This window comes from Chiloscyllium plagiosum, unplaced genomic scaffold (assembly GCF_037043375.1).
Source record: "Chiloscyllium plagiosum isolate Xiang-an unplaced genomic scaffold, Cpla_swu_hap1 HiC_scaffold_38, whole genome shotgun sequence".
Lineage (NCBI taxonomy): Eukaryota > Metazoa > Chordata > Chondrichthyes > Orectolobiformes > Hemiscylliidae > Chiloscyllium > Chiloscyllium plagiosum.
Genome location: NW_028270176.1, coordinates 32,450,786 through 32,473,244, shown reverse-complemented (window position 1 = coordinate 32,473,244; position 22,459 = coordinate 32,450,786). Strand labels below are relative to the sequence as shown.

Genomic DNA, 22,459 nt, shown 5'->3' with positions numbered 1-22,459 from the left:
ATCACTCCCTCTATCTCTCTCCCTCTACATGTATCTCTCCTTCTATCTCTCCCTCTATCTCTGTCTCTCCATGTATCTCTCCTTCTATCTCTCCCACTATCTCTCTCTCTCTCCCTCTACATGTATCTCTCCTTCTATCTCTCCCTCTATCCCTCTCTCTCACTCTACATGTATCTCTCCTTCTATCTCTCCCTCTATCTCTCTCTCTCTCTCCCTCTACCTGTATCTCTCCTTCTATTTCTCCCTCTATCCCCCTCTCTCTCTCCCTCGACATGTATCTCTCCTTCTATCTCTCCCTCTATCTCTCTCTCTCTCTTCATGTATCTCTCCTTCTATCACGCCCTCTATCTCTCTCCCTCTACATGTATCTCTCCTTCTATCTCTCCCTCTATCTCTCTCTCTCTCTCTCCCTCTGCCTGTATCTCTCCTTCCATCTCTCCCTCTATCCCCCTCTCTCTCTCCCCCATCTGTATCTGTTCTTCTATCTCTCCCTCTATCTCTCTCTCTCTCCCTCTACATGTATCTCTCCTTCTATCTCTCCCTCTATCTCTCTCCCTCAACATGTATCTCTCCTTCTATCTCTCCCTCTATCTCTCTCTCTCTCTCCCTCTGCCTGTATCTCTCCTTCTATCTCTCCCTCTAACTCTCTCTCTCCCTCTACATGTATCTGTCCTTCTATCTCTCCCTCTATCTCTCTCTCTCCCTCTACATGTTTCTCTCCTTCTATCTCTCCCTCTATCTCTCTCTCTCTCCCTCTACGTGTATCTTTCCTTCTATCTCTCCCTCTATCTCTCTCTCTCCCTCTACATGTATCTCTCCTTCTATCTCTCCCTCTATCTCTCTCTCTCCCTCTACCTGTATCTCTCCTTCTATCTCTCCCTCTATACCCCACTCTCTCTCTCCCTCTACATGTATCTCTCCTTCTATCTCTCCCTCTATCCCCCTCTCTCTCTCCCTCTACATGTATCTCTCCTTCTATCTCTCCCTCTATCTCTCTCTCTCTCACTCGACATGTATCTCTCCTTCTATCTCTCCCTCTATGTCTCTCTCTTCTCCTCTACCTGTATCTCTCCTTCTATCTCTCCCTCTACCTCTCTCTCTCTCCCTCTACATGTATCTCTCCTATCTCTCCCTCTATCTCTCTCTCTCTCCCTCTACGTGTATCTCTCCTTCTATCTCTCCCTCTAACTCTCTCTCTCCCTCTACATGTATCTCTCCTTCTATCTCTCCCTCTATCTCTCTCTCTCTCCCTCTACATGTATCTCTCCTTCTATCTCTCCCTCTATCCCCCTCTCGCTCTCCCTCTACATGGATCTCTCCTTCTTTCTCACCCTCTATCTCTCTCTCTCTCCCTCTACGTGTATCTCTCCTTCTATCTCTCCCTCTATCTCTCTCTCTCTCCCTCTACATGTATCTCTCCTTCTATCTCTCCCTCTATCTCTCTCTCTCCCTCTACCTGTATCTCTCCTTCTATCTCTCCCTCTCTACCTTCCTCTCTCTCTCCCTCTACATGTATCTCTCCTTCTATCTCTCCCTCTATCCCCCTCTCTCTCTCCCTCTACATGTATTTCTCCTTCTATCTCTCCCTCTATCTCTCTCTCTCTCCCTCTACCTGTATCTCTCCTTCTATCTCTCCCTCTATCTCTCTCTCTCTCACTGTACATGTATCTCTCCTTCTATCTTTCCCTCTATCCCCCTCTCTCTCTGCCTCTACGTGTATCTCTCCTTTTATCTCTCCCTCTATCTCTCTCTCTCTCCCTCTACCTGTATCTCTCCTTCTATCTCTCCATTTATCTCTCTCTCTCTCTCCCTCAACATGTATCTCTCCTTCTATCTCTCCCTCTATCTCTCTCTCTCTCCCTCTGCCTGTATCTCTCCTTCCATCTCTCACTCTATCCCCCTCTCTCTCTCCCTCTACCTGTATCTGTCCTTCTATCTCTCCCTCTATCTCTCTCTCTCTCTCCCTCTACATGTATCTCTCCTTCTATCTCTCCCTCTATCTCTCTCCCTCTACATGTATCTCTCCTTCTATCTCTCCCTCTATCTCTCTCTCTCTCCCTCTGCCTGTATCTCTCCTTCTATCTCTCCCTCTAACTCTCTCTCTCTCCCTCTGCCTGTATCTCTCCTTCTATCTCTCCCTCTATCCCCCTCTCTCTCTCCCTCTACATGTATCTCTCCTTCTATCTCTCCCTCTATCTCTCTCTCTCTCCCTCTACCTGTATCTCTCCTTCTATCTCTCCAGCTATCTCTCTCTCTCTCCCTCTACATGTATCTCTCCTTCCAACTCTACCTCTATCCCTCTCTCTCTCTCCCTCTACATGTATCTCTCCTTCTATCTCTCCCTCTATCTCTCTCTCTCTCTCCCTCTACATGTATCTCTCCTTCTATCTCTCCCTATCTCTCTCTCTCTCCCTCTACCTGTATCTCTCCTTCTATCTCTCCCTCTATCCCTCTCTCTCCCTCTACATGTATCTCTCCTTCTATCTCTCCCTCTATCCCCCTCTCTCTCTCCCTCTACATGGATCTCTCCTTCTTTCTCACCCTCTATCTCTCTCTCTCTCCCTCTACGTGTATCTCTCCTTCTATCTCTCCCTCTATCTCTCTCTCTCTCCCTCTACATGTATCTCTCCTTCTATCTCTCCCTCTATCTCTCTCTCTCCCTCTACCTGTATCTCTCCTTCTATCTCTCCCTCTCTACCTTCCTCTCTCTCTCCCTCTACATGTATCTCTCCTTCTATCTCTCCCTCTATCCCCCTCTCTCTCTCCCTCTACATGTATTTCTCCTTCTATCTCTCCCTCTATCTCTCTCTCTCTCCCTCTACCTGTATCTCTCCTTCTATCTCTCCCTCTATCTCTCTCTCTCTCACTGTACATGTATCTCTCCTTCTATCTTTCCCTCTATCCCCCTCTCTCTCTGCCTCTACGTGTATCTCTCCTTTTATCTCTCCCTCTATCTCTCTCTCTCTCCCTCTACCTGTATCTCTCCTTCTATCTCTCCATTTATCTCTCTCTCTCTCTCCCTCAACATGTATCTCTCCTTCTATCTCTCCCTCTATCTCTCTCTCTCTCCCTCTGCCTGTATCTCTCCTTCCATCTCTCCCTCTATCCCCCTCTCTCTCTCCCTCTACCTGTATCTGTCCTTCTATCTCTCCCTCTATCTCTCTCTCTCTCTCCCTCTACATGTATCTCTCCTTCTATCTCTCCCTCTATCTCTCTCCCTCTACATGTATCTCTCCTTCTATCTCTCCCTCTATGTCTCTCTCTCTCCCTCTACCTGTATCTCTCCTTCTATCTCTCCCTCTACCTCTCTCTCTCTCCCTCTACATGTATCTCTCCTTCTATCTCTCCCTCTATCTCTCTCTCTCTCCCTCTACGTGTATCTCTCCTTCTATCTCTCCCTCTATCTCTCTCTCTCCCTCTACATGTATCTCTCCTTCTATCTCTCCCTCTATCTCTCTCTCTCTCCCTCTACCTGTATCTCTCCTTCTATCTCTCCCTCTATCTCTCTCTCTCTCTCCCTCTACATGTATCTCTCCTTCTATCTCTCTCTATCTCTCCCTCTCTCCCTCTACCTGTATCTCTCCTTCTATCTCTCCCTCTATCCCTCTCTCTCCCTCTACATGTATCTCTCCTTCTATCTCTCCCTCTATCCCCCTCTCGCTCTCCCTCTACATGGATCCATCCTTCTTTCTCACCCTCTATCTCTCTCTCTCTCCCTCTACGTGTATCTCTCCTTCTATCTCTCCCTCTATCTCTCTCTCTCTCCCTCTACATGTATCTCTCCTTCTATCTCTCCCTCTATCTCTCTCTCTCCCTCTACCTGTATCTCTCCTTCTATCTCTCCCTCTCTACCTTCCTCTCTCTCTCCCTCTACATGTATCTCTCCTTCTATCTCTCCCTCTATCCCCCTCTCTCTCTCCCTCTACATGTATTTCTCCTTCTATCTCTCCCTCTATCTCTCTCTCTCTCCCTCTACCTGTATCTCTCCTTCTATCTCTCCCTCTATCTCTCTCTCTCTCACTGTACATGTATCTCTCCTTCTATCTTTCCCTCTATCCCCCTCTCTCTCTGCCTCTACGTGTATCTCTCCTTTTATCTCTCCCTCTATCTCTCTCTCTCTCCCTCTACCTGTATCTCTCCTTCTATCTCTCCATTTATCTCTCTCTCTCTCTCCCTCAACATGTATCTCTCCTTCTATCTCTCCCTCTATCTCTCTCTCTCTCCCTCTGCCTGTATCTCTCCTTCCATCTCTCACTCTATCCCCCTCTCTCTCTCCCTCTACCTGTATCTGTCCTTCTATCTCTCCCTCTATCTCTCTCTCTCTCTCCCTCTACATGTATCTCTCCTTCTATCTCTCCCTCTATCTCTCTCCCTCTACATGTATCTCTCCTTCTATCTCTCCCTCTATCTCTCTCTCTCTCCCTCTGCCTGTATCTCTCCTTCTATCTCTCCCTCTAACTCTCTCTCTCTCCCTCTGCCTGTATCTCTCCTTCTATCTCTCCCTCTATCCCCCTCTCTCTCTCCCTCTACATGTATCTCTCCTTCTATCTCTCCCTCTATCTCTCTCTCTCTCCCTCTACCTGTATCTCTCCTTCTATCTCTCCAGCTATCTCTCTCTCTCTCCCTCTACATGTATCTCTCCTTCCATCTCTACCTCTATCCCTCTCTCTCTCTCCCTCTACATGTATCTCTCCTTCTATCTCTCCCTCTATCTCTCTCTCTCTCTCCCTCTACATGTATCTCTCCTTCTATCTCTCCCTATCTCTCTCTCTCCCTCTACCTGTATCTCTCCTTCTATCTCTCCCTCTATCCCTCTCTCTCCCTCTACATGTATCTCTCCTTCTATCTCTCCCTCTATCCCCCTCTCTCTCTCCCTCTACATGGATCTCTCCTTCTTTCTCACCCTCTATCTCTCTCTCTCTCCCTCTACGTGTATCTCTCCTTCTATCTCTCCCTCTATCTCTCTCTCCCTCTACATGTATCTCTCCTTCTATCTCTCCCTCTATCTCTCTCTCTCCCTCTACCTGTATCTCTCCTTCTATCTCTCCCTCTCTACCTTCCTCTCTCTCTCCCTCTACATGTATCTCTCCTTCTATCTCTCCCTCTATCCCCCTCTCTCTCTCCCTCGACATGTATTTCTCCTTCTATCTCTCCCTCTATCTCTCTCTCTCTCCCTCTACCTGTATCTCTCCTTCTATCTCTCCCTCTATCTCTCTCTCTCTCACTGTACATGTATCTCTCCTTCTATCTTTCCCTCTATCCCCCTCTCTCTCTGCCTCTACGTGTATCTCTCCTTTTATCTCTCCCTCTATCTCTCTCTCTCTCCCTCTACCTGTATCTCTCCTTCTATCTCTCCATTTATCTCTCTCTCTCTCTCCCTCAACATGTATCTCTCCTTCTATCTCTCCCTCTATCTCTCTCTCTCTCCCTCTGCCTGTATCTCTCCTTCCATCTCTCCCTCTATCCCTCTATCTCTCTCCCTCTACATGTATCTCTCCTTCTATCTCTCCCTCTATCTCTCTCTCTCTCCCTCTGCCTGTATCTCTCCTTCTATCTCTCCCTCTAACTCTCTCTCTCTCCCTCTGCCTGTATCTCTCCTTCTATCTCTCCCTCTATCCCCCTCTCTCTCTCCCTCTACATGTATCTCTCCTTCTATCTCTCCCTCTATCTCTCTCTCTCTCCCTCTACCTGTGTCTCTCCTTCTATCTCTCCAGCTATCTCTCTCTCTCTCCCTCTACATGTATATCTCCTTCCATCTCTACCTCTCTCCCTCTCTCTCTCTCCCTCTTCATGTATCTCTCCTTCTATCTCTCCCTCTATACCTCCCTCTCTCTCTCCCTCTACATGTATCTCTCCTTCTATCTCTCCCTCTATCTCTCTCTCTCTCCCTCTCCCTGTATCTGTCCTTCTATCTCTCCCTCTATCCCCCTCTCTCTCTCTCCCTCTACATGTATCTCTCCTTCTATCTCTCCCTCTATCCCCCTCTCTCCCTCTACATGTTTCTCTCCTTCTATCTCTCCCTCTATCTCTCTCTCTCTCCCTCTACGTGTATCTCTCCTTCTATCTCTCCCTCTATCTCTCTCTCTCTCCCTCTACATGTTTCTATCCTTCTATCTCTCCATCTATCTCTCTCTCTCTCCCTCTACCTGTATCTCTCCTTCTATCTCTCCCTCTATACCCCCCTCTCTCTCTCCCTCTACATGTATCTCTCCTTCTATCTCTCCCTCTATCCCCCTCTCTCTCACCCTCTACATGTATCTCTCCTTCTATCTCTCCCTCTATCTCTCTCTCTCACTCGACATGTATCTCTCCTTCTATCTCTCCCTCTATCTCTCTCTCTCTCCCTCTACCTGTATCTCTCCTTCTATCTCTCACTCTATCTCTCTCTCTCTCCCTCTACATGTATCTCTCCTTCTATCTCTCCCTCTATCTCTCTCTCTCTCTTCCTCTACATGTATCTCTACTTCTATCTCTCCCTCTATCCCCCTCTCTCTCCCTCTACCTGTATCTCTCCTTCTATCTCTCCCTCTATCTCTCTCTCTCTCCCTCTACCTGTATCTCTCCTTCTATCTCTCCCTCAATCCCCCTCTCTCTCTCCCTCTACATGGATCTCTCCTTCTATCTCTCCCTCAATCTCTCTCCCTCTCTCCCTCTACGTGTATCTCTCCTTCTATCTCTCCCTCTATCTCTCTCTCTCTCCCTCTACATGTATCTCTCCTTCTATCTCTCCCTCTATCTCTCTCTCTCTCCCTCTACCTGTATCTCTCCTTCTATCTCTCCCTCTATACCTCCCTCTCTCTCTCCCTCTACATGTATCTCTCCTTCTATCTCTCCCTCTATTCCCCCTCTCTCTCCCTCTACATGTATTTCTCCTTCTAACTCTCCCTCTATCTCTCTCTCTCTCCCTCTACCTGTATCTCTCCTTCTATCTCTCCCTCTATCTCTCTCTCTCTCACTCTACATGTATCTCTCCTTCTATCTCTCCCTCTATCTCTCTCTCTCTCTCTCCCTCTACATGTATCTCTCCTTCTATCTCTCCCTCTATCTCTCTCTCTCTCCCTCTACCTGTATCTCTCCTTCTATCTCTCCCTCTATCTCTCTCTCTCCCTCTACATGTTTCTCTCCTTCTATCTCTCCCTCTATCTCTCTCTCTCTCCCTCTACGTGTATCTCTCCTTCTATCTCTCCTTCTATCTCTCTCTCCCTCTACATGTTTCTCTCCTTCTATCTCTCCCTCTATCTCTCTCTCTCCCTCTACATGTATCTCTCCTTCTATCTCTCCATCTATCCCCCTCTCTCTCCCTCTACCTGTATCTCTCCTTCTATCTCTCCCACTATCCCCCTCTCTCTCTCCCTCTACATGTATCTCTCCTTCTATCTCTCCCTCTATCTCTCTCTCTCACTCGACATGTATCTCTCCTTCTATCTCTCCCTCTATCTCTCTCTCTCTCCCTCTACCTGTATCTCTCCTTCTATCTCTCACTCTATCTCTCTCTCTCTCTCCCTCTACATGTATCTCTCCTTCTATCTCTCCCTCTATCTCTCTCTCTCTCCCTCTACGTGTATCTCTCCTTCTATCTCTCCCTCTATCTCTCTCTCTCTCCCTCTACATGTATCTCTCCTTCTATCTCTCCCTCTATCTCTCTCTCTCTCCCTCTACCTGTATCTCTCCTTCTATCTCTCCCTCTATCTCTCTCTCTCTCTCCCTCTACATGTATCTCTCCTTCTATCTCTCCCTATCTCTCTCTCTCTTCCTCTACATGTATCTCTACTTCTATCTCTCCCTCTATCCCCCTCTCTCTCCCTCTACCTGTATCTCTCCTTCTATCTCTCCCTCTATCTCTCTCTCTCCCTCTACATGTATCTCTCCTTCTATCTCTCCATCTATCCCCCTCTCTCTCCCTCTACCTGTATCTCTCCTTCTATCTCTCCCTCTATCACTCTCTCTCTCCCTCTACCTGTATCTCTCCTTCTATCTCTCCCTCTATCCCCCTCTCTCTCTCTCCCTCTACATGTATCTCTCCTTCTATCTCTCCCTCTATCTCTCTCTCTCTCCCTCTACGTGTATCTCTCCTTCTATCTCTCCCTCTATCTCTCTCTCTCTCCCTCTACATGTATCTCTCCTTCTATCTCTCCCTCTATCTCTCTCTCTCTCCCTCTACCTGTATCTCTCCTTCTATCTCTCCCTCTATACCTCCCTCTCTCTCTCCCTCTACATGTATCTCTCCTTCTATCTCTCCCTCTATCCCACTCTCTCTCTCCCTCTACATGTATTTCTCCTTCTATCTCTCCCTCTATCTCACTCTCTCTCACTCTACATGTATCTCTCCTTCTATCTCTCCCTCTATCTCTCTCTCTCTCTCTCCCTCTACATGTATCTCTCCTTCTATCTCTCCCTCTATCTCTCTCTCTCCCTCTACATGTATCTCTCCTTCTATCTCTCCCTCTATACCCCCATCTCTCTCTCCCTCTACATGTATCTCTCCTTCTATCTCTCCCTCTATCTCTCTCTCTCTCTCTCCCTCTACCTGTATCTGTCCTTCTATCTCTCCCTCTATCCCCCTCTCTCTCCCTCTCCATGTATCTCTCCTTCTATCTCTCCCTCTATCTCTCTCTCTCCCTCTACATGTATCTCTCCTTCTATCTCTCCCTCTCTCTCTCTCTCCCTCTACCTGTATCTCTCCTTCTATCTCTCCCTCTATCTCTCTCTCTCCATGCATCTCTCCTTCTATCTCTCCCTCTATCTCTCTCTCTCCCTCTACATGTATCTCTCCGTCTATCTCTCCCTATCTCTCTCTCTCTCTCCCTCTACCTGTATCTCTCCTTCTATCTCTCCCTTTCTCCCCCTCTCTCTCTCCCTCTACCTGTATCTCTCCTTCTATCTCTCACTCTATCTCTCTCTCTCTCCCTCTACTTGTATCTCTCCTTCTATCTCTCCCTCTATCCCCCTCTCTCTCTCCCTCTACCTGTATTTGTCCTTCTATCTCTCCCTCTATCCCCCTCTCTCTCTCCCTCTACATGTATCTCTCCTTCTATCTCTCCCTCTATTCCCCCCTCTCTCTCCCTCTACATGTATTTCTCCTTCTAACTCTCCCTCTATCTCTCTCTTTCTCCCTCTACCTGTATCTCTCCTTCTATCTCTCCCTCTATCTCTCTCTCTCTCACTCTACATGTATCTCTCCTTCTATCTCTCCCTCTATCTCTCTCTCTCTCTCCCTCTACATGTATCTCTCCTTCTATCTCTCCCTCTATCTCTCTCTCTCTCCCTCTACCTGTATCTCTCCTTCTATCTCTCCCTCTATCTCTCTCTCTCCCTCTACATGTTTCTCTCCTTCTATCTCTCCCTCTATCTCTCTCTCTCTCCCTCTACGTGTATCTCTCCTTCTATCTCTCCCTCTATCTCTCTCTCCCTCTACATGTTTCTCTCCTTCTATCTCTCCCTCTATCTCTCTCTCTCTCTCCCTCTACCTGTATCTCTCCTTCTATCTCTCCCTCTATACCCCCCTCTCTCTCTCCCTCTACATGTATCTCTCCTTCTATCTCTCCCACTATCCCCCTCTCTCTCTCCCTCTACATGTATCTCTCCTTCTATCTCTCCCTCTATCTCTCTCTCTCACTCGACATGTATCTCTCCTTCTATCTCTCCCTCTATCTCTCTCTCTCTCCCTCTACCTGTATCTCTCCTTCTATCTCTCACTCTATCTCTCTCTCTGTCTCCCTCTACATGTATCTCTCCTTCTATCTCTCCCTCTATCTCTCTCTCTCTCCCTCTACGTGTATCTCTCCTTCTATCTCTCCCTCTATCTCTCTCTCTCCCTCTACATGTATCTCTCCTTCTATCTCTCCATCTATCCCCCTCTCTCTCCCTCTACCTGTATCTCTCCTTCTATCTCTCCCTCTATCTCTCTCTCTCCCTCTACCTGTATCTCTCCTTCTATCTCTCCCTCTATCCCCCTCTCTCTCTCTCCCTCTACATGTATCTCTCCTTCTATCTCTCCCTCTATCTCTCTCTCTCTCCCTCTACGTGTATCTCTCCTTCTATCTCTCCCTCTATCTCTCTCTCTCTCCCTCTACATGTATCTCTCCTTCTATCTCTCCCTCTATCTCTCTCTCTCCCTCTACCTGTATCTCTCCTTCTATCTCTCCCTCTATACCTCCCTCTCTCTCTCCCTCTACATGTATCTCTCCTTCTATCTCTCCCTCTATCCCCCTCTCTCTCTCCCTCTACATGTATTTCTCCTTCTATCTCTCCCTCTATCTCTCTCTCTCCCTCTACCTGTATCTCTCCTTCTATCTCTCCCTCTATCTCTCTCTCTCTCACTCTACATGTATCTCTCCTTCTATCTCTCCCTCTATCTCTCTCTCTCTCTCTCCCTCTACATGTATCTCTCCTTCTATCTCTCCCTCTATCTCTCTCTCTCCCTCTACATGTATCTCTCCTTCTATCTCTCCCTCTATACCCCCATCTCTCTCTCCCTCTACATGTATCTCTCCTTCTATCTCTCCCTCTATCTCTCTCTCTCTCCCTCTACCTGTATCTGTCCTTCTATCTCTCCCTCTATCCCCCTCTCTCTCCCTCTACATGTATCTCTCCTTCTATCTCTCCCTCTATCTCTCTCTCTCCCTCTACATGTATCTCTCCTTCTATCTCTCCCTCTCTCTCTCTCTCCCTCTACCTGTATCTCTCCTTCTATCTCTCCCTCTATCTCTCTCTCTCCATGCATCTCTCCTTCTATCTCTCCCTCTATCTCTCTCTCTCTCCCTCTACATGTATCTCTCCGTCTATCTCTCCCTATCTCTCTCTCTCTCTCCCTCTACCTGTATCTCTCCTTCTATCTCTCCCTTTCTCCCCCTCTCTCTCTCCCTCTACCTGTATCTCTCCTTCTATCTCTCACTCTATCTCTCTCTCTCTCCCTCTACTTGTATCTCTCCTTCTATCTCTCCCTCTATCCCCCTCTCTCTCTCCCTCTACCTGTATCTCTCCTTCTATCTCTCCCTCTATCTCTCTCTCTCCCTCTACGTGTATCTCTCCTTCTATCTCTCCCTCTATCTCTCTCTCTCTCCCTCTACATGTATCTCTCCTTCTATCTCTCCCTCCATCTCCTTCTCTCTCCCTCTACCTGTATCTCTCCTTCTATCTTTCCCTCTATCCCCCTCTCTCTCTGCCTCTACGTCTATCTCTCCTTTTATCTCTCCCTCTATCTCTCTCTCTCTCCCTCTACCTGTATCTCTCCTTCTATCTCTCCCTCTTTCCCCCTCTCTCTCTCCCTCTACCGGTATCTCTCCTTCTATCTCTCCATTTATCTCTCTCTCTCTCTCCCTCAACATGTATCTCTCCTTCTATCTCTCCCTCTATTTCTCTCTCTCACTCTCCCTCTGCCTGTATCTCTCCTTCTATCTCTCCCTCTATCCCCCTCTCTCTCTCCCTCTACCTGTATCTGTCCTTCTATCTCTCCCTCGATCTCTCTCTCTCTCCCTCTACATGTATCTCTCCTTGTATCTCTCCCTCTATCTCTCTCCCTCTCCCTCTACATGTATCTCTCCTTTTATCTCTCCCTCTATCTCTCTCTCTCTCCCTCTGCCTGTATCTCTCCTTCTATCTCTCCCTCTATCTCTCTCTCTCTCTCCCTCTGCCTGTATCTCTCCTTCTATCTCTCCCTCTATACCCCCCTCTCTCTCTCCCTCTACATGTATCTCTCCTTCTATCTCTCCCTCTATCTCTCTCTCTCCCTCTACCTGTATCTCTCCTTCTATCTCTCCCGCTATCTCTCTCTCTCCCTCTACATGTATCTCTCCTTCTATCTCTACCTCTATCCCCCTCTCTCTCTCCCTCTACCTGTATCTCTCCTTCTATCTCTCCCTCTATACCCCCCTCTCTCTCTCCCTCTACATGTATCTCTCCTTCTATCTCTCCCTCTATCTCTCTCTCTCTCCCTCTACCTGTATTTGTCCTTCTATCTCTCCCTCTATCCCCCTCTCTCTCTCCCTCTACATGTATCTCTCCTTCTATCTCTCCCTCTATCTCTCTCTCTCCCTCTACATGTATCTCTCCTTCTATCTCTCCCTCTCTCTCTCTCTCTCTCCCTCTACCTGTATCTCTTCTTCTATCTCTCCCTCTATCTCTCTCTCTCCATGTATCTCTCCTTCTATCTCTCCCTCTATCTCTCTCTTTCTCTCCCTCTACATGTACCTCACCTTCTATCTCTCCCTATCTCTCTCTCTCCCTCTACCTGTATCTCTCCTTCTATCTCTCCCTCTATCCCCCTCTCTCTCTCCCTCTACTTGTATCTCTCCTTCTATCTCTCCCTCTATCCTCCCCTCTCTCTCCCTCTACCTGTATCTCTCCTTCTATCTCTCCCTCTATCTCTCTCTCTCCCTCTACGTGTATCTCTCCTTCTATCTCTCCCTCTATCTCTCTCTCTCTCACTCTACCTGTATCTCTCCTTCTATCTCTCCCTCTATCTCTCTCTCTCTCTCCCTCTACATGTATCTCTCCTTCTATCTCTCCCTCTATCTACTTCTCTCTCCCTCTACCTGTATCTCTCCTTCTATCTCTCCCTCTATCTCTCTCTCTCTCCCTCTACCTGTATCTCTCCTTCTATCTTTCCCTCTCTCCCCCTCTCTCTCTGCCTCTATGTGTATCTCTCCTTTTATCTCTCCCTCTATCTCTCTCTCTCTCCCTCTTCCTGTATCTCTCCTTCTGTCTCTCCATTTATCTCTCTCTCTCCCTCAACATGTATCTCTCCTTCTATCTCTCCCTCTATCTCTCTCTCTCTCTCCCTCTGCCTCTATCTCTCCTTTTATCTCCTCTCTATCCCCCTCTCTCTCTCCCTCTACCTGTATCTGTCCTTCTATCTCTCCCTCTATCTCTCTCTCTCTCTCTCCCTCTACATGTATCTCTCCTTCTATCTCTCCCTCTATCTCTCTCTCTCTCCCTCTACATGTATCTCTCCTTCTATCTCTCTCTCTATCTCTCTCTCTCCCTCTACCTGTATCTCTCCTTCTATCTCTCCCTCTATCCCCCTCTCTCTCTCCCTCTACCTGTATCTCTCCTTCTATCTCTCCTATCTCTATCCCCCCCTCTCTCTCTCCCTCTGCCTGTATCTCTCCTTCTATCTCTCCCTCTATCTCTCTCTCTCCCTCTGTCTGTATTTCTCCTTCTATCTCTCCCTCTATCCCCCTCTCTCTCTCCCTGTCCATGTATCTCTCCTTCTATCTCTCCCTCTATCTCTGTCTCTCTCCCTCTACAAGTATCTCTCCTCTATTTCTCCCTCTATCCCCCTCTCTCTGTCTACATGTATCTCTCCTTCTATCTCTACCTCTATCTCTGTCTCTCTCCCTCTACCTGTATCTCTCCATCTCTCCCTCTATATCCCCCCCCTCTCTCTCTCTCTACCTGTATCTCTCCTTCTATCTCTCCTATCTCTACCCCCCTCTCTCTCTCCCTCTACCTGTATCTCTCCTTCTATCTCTCCTATCTCTCTACCTGTATCTCTCCTTCTATCTCTCCTATCTCTATCCCCCTCTCTCTCTCTCTACCTGTATCTCTTCTTCTATCTCTCCCTCTATCCCCTTCTCTCTCTCCCTCTACCTGTATCTCTCCTTCTATCTCTCCTGTCTCTATCCCCCCCTCTCTCTCTCTCTACCTGTATCTCTCCTTCTATCTCTCCTATCTCTATCCCCCTCTCCTATGCGGGGATCATTTGTATTAGCGATTGGAATTTATATTGAATTTCCATGAATTCAGTGAAAATGCATCTGATTCCCAATTTAATTCCCAATTGAATTCCTAGCAGGCAGGCAGGACTGTGTGAGTGAAGAGAGGGTCGCATAATGATAGAGTCAGCAGCTTAATAATTCCGTAAACTCAGGATCCAGGTTCAGATGGAAAGATAGAGGTGGAAATAAGGATAGAGATAGAGATAAAGGGAGAAATAGAGATAGGGGGAGAGATAGAAGGAGAAGTAGAAGGAGTGATAGCAATAGAGGAAGAGTCGGAAGGAAAGTTAGAGAAAGAGTGAGATAGTGAAAGAGATAGATGTGGAGGCAGAGATAGTGTTAGAAGAAGAGATAGAGATAGAGGGAGAACTAGAGTTAGATGTCACCATGATGGGTGGTGACATCTGGTTGAAAGTTAAAAATTAGCCAGAAGGTAACCATCGCTGAAGAAAAATCTCCCATCTGGTTCACTAACGTCTCTCAGGGAAGGAAATCTCGCTTATATGCCTCTCAGAACCCACAGTTATGTAGTTCTCTCTGAAATGGCCTGCCTGACCTCAGTGGTGGGCAAGTTGTTGGAGGGAATCCTGAGGGACAGGATGTACATGTATTCGGAAAGGCAAGAACTGATTAGGGATAGTCAACATGGCTTTGTGCGTGGGAAATCATGTCTCACAAACTTGATTGAGTTTTTTGAAGAAGTAACAAAGAGGATTGATGAGGGCAGAGTAGTAGATGTGATGTACATGGACTTCAGTAAGGCGTTCAACAAGGTTCCCCATGGGAGACTGATTAGCAAGGTTAGATCTCATGGAATACAGGGAGAACTAGTCATTTGGAGACAGAACTGGCTCAAAGGTAGAAGACAGAGGGTGGTTGTGGAAGGTTGTTTTTCAGACTGGAGGCCTGTGACCAGTGGAGTGTCACAAGGATTGGTGCTGGGTCGTAACCTTTTTGTCATTTACATAAATGATTTGGATGCGAGCATAAGAGGTACAGTTAGTAAGTTTGCAGATGACACCAAAATTGGAGGTGTAGTGGACAGCGAAGAGGGTTACCTCAGATTACAACAGGATCTGGACCAGATGGGCCAATGGGCTGAGAAGTGGCAGATGGAGTTTAATTCAGATAAATGCGAGGTGCTGCATTTTGGGAAAGCAAATCTTAGCAGGACTTATACACTTAATGGTAAGGTCCGAGGGAGTGTTACTGAACAAAGAGACCTTGGAGTGCAGGTTCATAGCTCCTTGAAAGTGGAGTCGCAGGTAGATAGGATAGTGAAGAAGGTGTTTGGTATGCTTTCCTTTATTGGTCAGAGTATTGAGTACAGCAGTTGGGAGATCATGTTGCGTCTGTACAGGACATTGGTTAGGTCACTGTTGGAATATTGTGTGCAATTCTGGTCTCCTTCCCATCGGAAAGATGTTGTGAAACTTGAAAGGGTTCAGAAAAGATATACAAGGATGTTTAAGGGTTGGAGAGAGCTATAGGGAGAGGCTGAACAGGCTGGGGCTGTTTTCCCTGGAGCGTCGGAGGCTGAGGGGTGACCTTATAGAGGTTTACAAAATTATGAGGGGCAGGGATAGGATAAATAGACAAAGTCTTTTCCCTGGGGTGGGGGAGTCCAGAACTAGAGGGCATAGGTTTAGAGTGAGAGGGGAAAGATATAAAAGAGACCTAAGGGGCAACTTTTTCATGCAGAGGGTGGTACGTGTATGGAATGAGCTGCCAGAGGATGTGGTGGAGGCTGGTACAATTGCAACATTTAAGAGGCATCTGGATGGGTATATGAATAGGAAGGGGTTAGAGGGATATGGGCTGGGTGCTGGCAGGTGGGACTAGATTGGGTTGGGATATCTGGTCAGCATGGACAGGTTGGGCCGAAGGGTCTGTTTCTGTGCTGTACATCTCTATGACTCGATGACTCTCTAAAAGAGAAACCTATTTTCTTGATGATCTTATAATGGGAGCAGAAGGATCAGGAGGATGTAACAGACTCGTTTGGTCTTTTCTGAATCCTTTGGCTGTTCTCTAAAGGATGTTTCTTCCCTAAAGGATGCCCTGCACATGCAAAATGATGATTCTGCTATTGGGTATCTGTGCAGAAACAGCTACAGATTATGTCCCTTTCGAAGAGATAGAGAGAGAGAGAGAGAGATAGAGGGAGAGCGTGAGTTGAAATAATCGTTCATTTTATCATGCATTCTTCTCAATACAGAACATCTTTTTCCGAATGGAGTATTTTTTGGATAACTGATTATTCGGCTAACTGATTGTTCAGACAACTGATTGTTCAGACAACTGAATGTTCGGATAACTGATTGTTCGGATAACTGATTGTTCGGATAACTGATTGTTCGGACAACTGATTGTTCAGGGAACTGATCTGATCGTAAGCAAAGGAAGCGTTCTCAAGTGTAAATGGAACCCCATAACACACAGCCCCAGCCAGAAGCACTGACTCGTGTCTTACACCAAACAACTTGATCAAATTGAATCGAAAAACACTCCTGGGTTATCTTTGCTGCAGTTTTATGTGGGTTCTCAAACATCTTCCTGGGTTTCTGTCCGTACCTCGGCTCAGAGCCGCAGTGTTTCACTTGTTCGGGTCATTGAGCGAGGTACCGAGGCTAAAACCGATTATCCAAAATAATCAAACCCAAACTTTGGATTGTAATTAAACTACAAGGGAATAGAAAAGCTGCATGCATGTCTGTAAATATACCTCCTGAAAGGACAGTGGTCAGAAACGTCCTGCTGTGTGTGACAGAGAGAGAGAAGGAGACAGAGAGAAAGGGGTAGAGACAATGTGAGAGAGATAGAACGAGGTAGAAAGGCAGGGAAGAAAGAAAGAAAAGAAAATAAATGATAGAGGAAGAGTGGGAGAGACGTTGCTGAGTTCAATGGTGGGTCAGTCTGTCTCGGAAAGAGAGTCTCTGCAGATAGCGACAGAATCTGGCTTCCGAAATCAAATGTCGGGACCTTAAGATCTTGTTCGGACAATCTGAAATTCAGATAATTAAATGTTTGGATAACCGAGGTTGTTCTGTATACACAATCCACAAATCAGGAGGGTGAGGGAATACTCCCCACTTGCTCCCGGACGGGGGCAGCTTCAACAACACTCGAGAAGCTCGACACCATCCAGGGACAAAGCAGCCTCCACTGCATTGGCCCCAAACACACAAACATCCCCTCCCTCCCCCACCGACAATCAGTAACAGCAGTGTGTACCATCCCCTCCCTCCCCCCACCGACGCTCAGTAACAGCAGTGTGTACCATCCCCTCCCTCCCTCCCCCACCGACACTCAGTAACAGCAGTGTGTACCATCCCCTCCCTCCCCCCACCGACACTCAGTAACAGCAGTGTGTACCATCCCCTCCCTCCCTCCCACACCGACACTCAGTAACAGCAGTGTGTACCATCCCCTCCCTCCCCCACCGACGCTCAGTAACAGCAGTGTGTACCATCCCCTCCCTCCCCCACCGACCCTCAGTAACAGCAGTGTGTACCATCCCCTCCCTCCCCCACCGACACTCAGTAACAGCAGTGTGTACCATCTCCTCCCTCCCCCACCGACGCTCAGTAACAGCAGTGTGTACCATCCCCTCCCTCCCCCCACCGACGCTCAGTAACAGCAGTGTGTACCATCCCCTCCCTCCCCACACCGACGCTCAGTAACAGCAGTGTGTACCATCTCCTCCCTCCCCCACCGACGCTCAGTAACAGCAGTGTGTACCATCCCCTCCCTCCCCCCACCGACGCTCAGTAACAGCAGTGTGTACCATCCCCTCCCTCCCCCACCGACACTCAGTAACAGCAGTGTGTACCATCCCGTTCCTCCCCACACCGACGCTCAGTAACAGCAGTGTGTACCATCTCCTCCCTCCCCCACCGACGCTCAGTAACAGCAGTGTGTACCATCCCCTCCCTCCCCCCACCGACGCTCAGTAACAGCAGTGTGTACCATCCCCTCCCTCCCCCACCGACACTCAGTAACAGCAGTGTGTACCATCCCGTTCCTCCCCCCACCGACGCTCAGTAACAGCAGTGTGTACTATCCCCTCCCTCCCCCACCGACGCTCAGTAACAGCAGTGTGTACCATCCCCTCCCTCCCCCACCGACGCTCAGTAACAGCAGTGTGTACCATCCCCTCCCTCCCCCCACTGTCGCTCAGTAACAGCAGTGTGTACCATCCCCTCCCTCCCCCACCGACGCTCAGTAACCGCAGTGTGTACCATCCCCTCCCTCCCCCACCGACGCTCAGTAACAGCAGTGTGTACCATCCCCTCCCTCCCCCACCGACGCTCAGTAACAGCAGTGTGTACCATCCCCTCCCTCCCCCCACCGACGCTCAGTAACAGCAGTGTGTACCATCCCCTCCCTCCCCCCACTGACGCTCAGTAACAGCAGTGTGTACCATCCCCTCCCTCCCACCACCGACCCTCAGTAACAGCAGTGTGTACCATCCCCTCCGTCCCCCACCAACCCTCAGTAACAGCAGTGTGTACCATCCCCTCCCTCCCCCCACCGACACTCAGTAACAGCAGTGTGTACCATCCCCTCCCTCCCCCCACCGACGCTCAGTAACAGCAGTGTGTACCATCCCCTCCCTCCCCCCACCGACGCTCAGTCACAGCAGTGTGTACCAGTTACAAGATGCACTGCAGAAACTCATGAAAGACCCTCAGGCAGCACCGTCCAAACCCGTGGCCTCTACCAGTCAGACAAGGGCAGGAGGTGTATGGGAACAGCTCTCCCTCCAAGTTCCAACAGCCAATGTATCGCTGTTCCGTCGTTCTCGCTGCTCCAACAGCCTGGATGTGAGCATGCCCACACGGCTTGTACAGCAGTCATACAGACAGCCAACTGACCCTCACCTTCTCCAGGAATGCATAGGGAAGGGGAATAAATGCTGGGTCATAAAGAGGCTCCCACATTCATGTGAACGGAAAGACATAGCTTCTTCAGACTGACCAGGAGGTTGCAAAGCAACTAAAACAGCCACAGCAAGACACCTCCCTCAGAGAAAATTCAGGAGAAATGCAAACACGAAACTGTGGAACAAGCCTTTATGTCACACCCTTCATGATCTTATTGACAACGCAGGGTGACATAAAATGAAATGAAGGACAAGAGAGGGCGGTGGTAGAGGGTTGTTTTTCAGACTGGAGGCCTGTGACCAGTGGAGTGCCACAAGGATCGGTGCTGGGCCGTCTGCTTTCCATCATTTATACAAAGGATTTGTATGTGAACATGGGAGGAGTGGTTAGTAAGTTTGCAGATGACACCAAAATGGGAGGTGTAGTGGACAGCAAAGAGGGTTACCTCAAGAGTACAATGGGATTTTGATCAGATGGGCCAATGGGCTGAGGAGTGGCAGATGGAGATTAATTTACATAAATGCAACGTGTTGTATTTTGAAAAGGCAGATCAGGGCAGGACTTGTACACTTAATGGTAAAGTCCTGGGAGTGTTGCTGAACACAGAGACCTTGGAGTGCAGGTTCATAGCTCCTTGAATGTGGAGTCACATGTAGATAGGATAGTGAAGGCAGCGTTTGGTATGCTGTCCTTTATTGGTCAGAGTATTGAATACAGGAGTTGGGAGGTCACGTTGCGGCTGTACAGGACATTGGTTAGGCCACTGCTGGAATATCGCGTGCAATTCTGGTCTCCTTCCTATCGGAAAGATGTTGTGAAACTTGAAAGGGTTTGGAAAAGATTTACAAGGATGTTGCCAGGGTTGGAGGGTCTGAGCTACAGGGAGAGGCGGAACAGGCTGGGGATGTTTTCCCTGGAGCGTCGGAGGCTGAGGGGTGACCACATAGAGGTTTATAAAATCATGAGGGGCATGGATAGCGTAAATAGACAAAGTCTTTTCCCTGGGGTGGGGGAGTCCAGAACTAGAGGGGCATAGGTTTAGGGTGGGAGGGGAAAGATTTAAAAGGAACCTGAGGGGCAACTTTTTCCCCCAGAGGGTGGTACGTGTATGGAATGAGCTGCCAGAGGATGTGGTGGAGGCTGGTATAATGACAACATTTAAGAGGCATTTGGATGGGTATATGAATAGGAAGGGTTTGGAGGGATATGGGCCGGTTGCTGGCAGGTGGGACTAGATTGGGTTGGGATATCTGGTCGACATGGAGGGGTTGGACCGAAGGGTCTGTTTCCGTGCCGTACATCTCTATGACTCTGTGAACAGCCCAGTATTATTCGGCATGGTGAGGGTTAATGCCACGGGGGTGAAGGATCACTGAGAGAAGTGTGTGCACATGCCGGAGGGATATCGGAGAGCAGGAAGTGGAGGACACAAAGGATGACCTTTCTCCCCGGCTTTGATAAACGAATGAGGGAAACAGGAGACCTTGAGTCTGTACGTGTTTGCGATAAACCGCAGTTAGGATCAGAAATCTCTGAAAGGTAACGGGGATTCACCACACAGTTTCAGGTCATAACTCAAAGCCCTGTCAGTGCAAGTCCATAAACTTTGTTAACAGAATTCCCGGACACTCACTGGGATAACCTTCGATCAAATCCCACAGGTCAGTGGTCAGGTTTGTAGCTTCTAACCCATCAGGTAAATATTTGCCATTTAGTGATAGCTAATTAGACAGTGAAGTCTTTAAACCACAGTGTAATCCTGTGGGAAAATACAGTCACTTTCAAATGCTTTCAACTTGGACAGATGTACCTTCAGACACGTGTGTCTACTGAACTGTAGTACGGTTATATTTTGAAAGTTGTTTGGCCTCCTGAACAGTCAGATTTAAAGATTTACGTTGTATGGGTCACATGTTCTGACTGGTTAGTGATAGATCAGTTACCCTCTGGGATCGGGGGGCGGGTGCTTTTATTTTGTGAACTCAGCTTTGAGTTTGAGGCTTTGTGAACAGACCACAGCTCCCTGGGACCCGCCCTGCTAAGTGTCAGACGCTGGATTTTTTTTAACTCTGTTCCTCTCCACCTTTTGCCCAAATGCGCCAACCTCTTTGATTGGTCGATGCTCACTGTTGACCATATCCCTTTTGGTTAGCAGAATGAAACCCCAATGATGCGCTCCGAGAGAACTGCAGTGTGGTGTACCTGCATCGCTCGGTCTCAGCAAAACTTCCAATCGGCCCACTCCTGTCCCAATTGCGTTGGTGGCTTCACACGTCCAGTTGCCGTTCGCCTGAGCGCTCATTTCCCCAATGAACACCACTCCATCTTTGAGCACCACTCCTTCTGGTAACCTTGTGAATTACAAAGGAAGATAATCACAGTGAATCCACATTTAAAGTCACAGGGACATACAGAACCTTCGGCCCAACTCGTCCATGCAAACCCAGATATCCTAATCTTATCTAGTCCCATTTGCCAGCACCTGGCCCATATCCCTCTGAACCCTTCCCATTCACATCCCCATCCAGATGCCTTTAAAATACTGTCATTGTACCAACCTCCACCACTTCCTCTGGCAGCTCGTTCCAGACACGTACCACCCTCTGAGTGAAAAAGTTGCCCCTTAAATCTCTTTATATCTTTCCCCTCTCACCCTAAACCTATGCCCCTCTAGTTCTGGGCTCCCCCACCCCAGGGAAAAGACTTTGTGTATTTATCCTGTCCATGCCCCTCATGATTTTATAAACCTTTATAAGGTCACCCCTCAGCCTCCGACACGCCAGGGAACACAGTCCCAGCCTGTTCAGCCTCTCCCTCTCGCTCCAACCCTCCAACACCTTTTTAAATCCTTTCTGAACCCTTTCAGGTTTCACAACATCTTTCCGATAGGAGTGAGAGTAGAACTGAGCGCAGTTTTCCAAAAGCGGCCTCACCGATGTCCTCTACAGCCACAATGTGACCTCCCAATTCCTGTTAGAATTTTGAAGAATGAGGGGAAATCTTACAGAAACGTATAAAATGACGAAGGGAGTAGATAAGATAGAAGCAGGGAGGATGGTTCCACTGGTGGGGTGAAACTAGCACTAGCAGGCATAGCCTCACACTCAGGGGGAGTAGCTGGGAGCCGACTGAGTTAAGGAGGAACTGCCTCACCCAGAGGGTTGTGTATCTGTGGGATTCCCTGCCCAGGGAGGCAGCTGAAGCCACCTCATTGGCTGGTTTCTAGGTCAAGATAAATCGATTTTTGGGACAGGGAAGGAATGAAGGGTTATGGTGAGAGCGCGGGCAGGGAAATGGAGGAGGAGAAAGTGAGGGCGGCAGATTCTGGAGATCAAAGTGCGGTGCTGGAAAAGCACAACAGGTCAGGCAGTGTCCGAGGAGCAGGAGAATCCACGTTTCCTGATGAAGGGCTTTTGCCCGAAACGTCGATATTCCTGCTCCTCGGATGCTGCCTGACCTGCTGTGCTTTTCTAACACCACTCTAATCTTGACTCTAATCTCCAGCATCCGTGGTCCTCACTTTCGACTATCAGGAATACGGAGCTCAGTCCATGAAGAGATCAGCTATGATCCTACTGAATGGTGGAGCAGGCTCAGTGGGCGACCCCTGCTCCATCTCCTTATGTTCTCCTAGTCAATGCACTGATCCAGCGTGTCAAATGTCGCCTTCACTCCCCTGTCTACCCGCGACTCCACTTTCGAGGAACTGTGAACTCCCAGGCCTGCTTGTTTAAGGGAAAATCTGGTATCTCCAAAAACGTGGAGTAACTTAAATGTTGGACCCGAGAGAGAGGCCAGCTCTTCAGAGAGATCTGTGGATTCCACCAAATGCCTGATGACACTGTTGAAGAATTC

At 48.4% G+C, this 22,459-nt stretch overlaps 1 protein-coding gene across 2 annotated transcripts in view; it reads right to left on the bottom strand.

The window, feature by feature from the left end:
- The window catches only part of LOC122546462 (nectin-1-like), a 148,413-nt gene that overhangs the window by 76,695 nt on the left and 49,259 nt on the right, over positions 1-22,459 (bottom strand). For both annotated transcript variants that reach the window (XM_087980902.1, XM_087980903.1), the window contains one exon: positions 20,807-20,955. In XM_087980902.1, the coding sequence (XP_087837028.1) occupies positions 20,807-20,955 (149 nt within the window). The remainder of the gene's footprint in view (positions 1-20,806; positions 20,956-22,459) is intronic.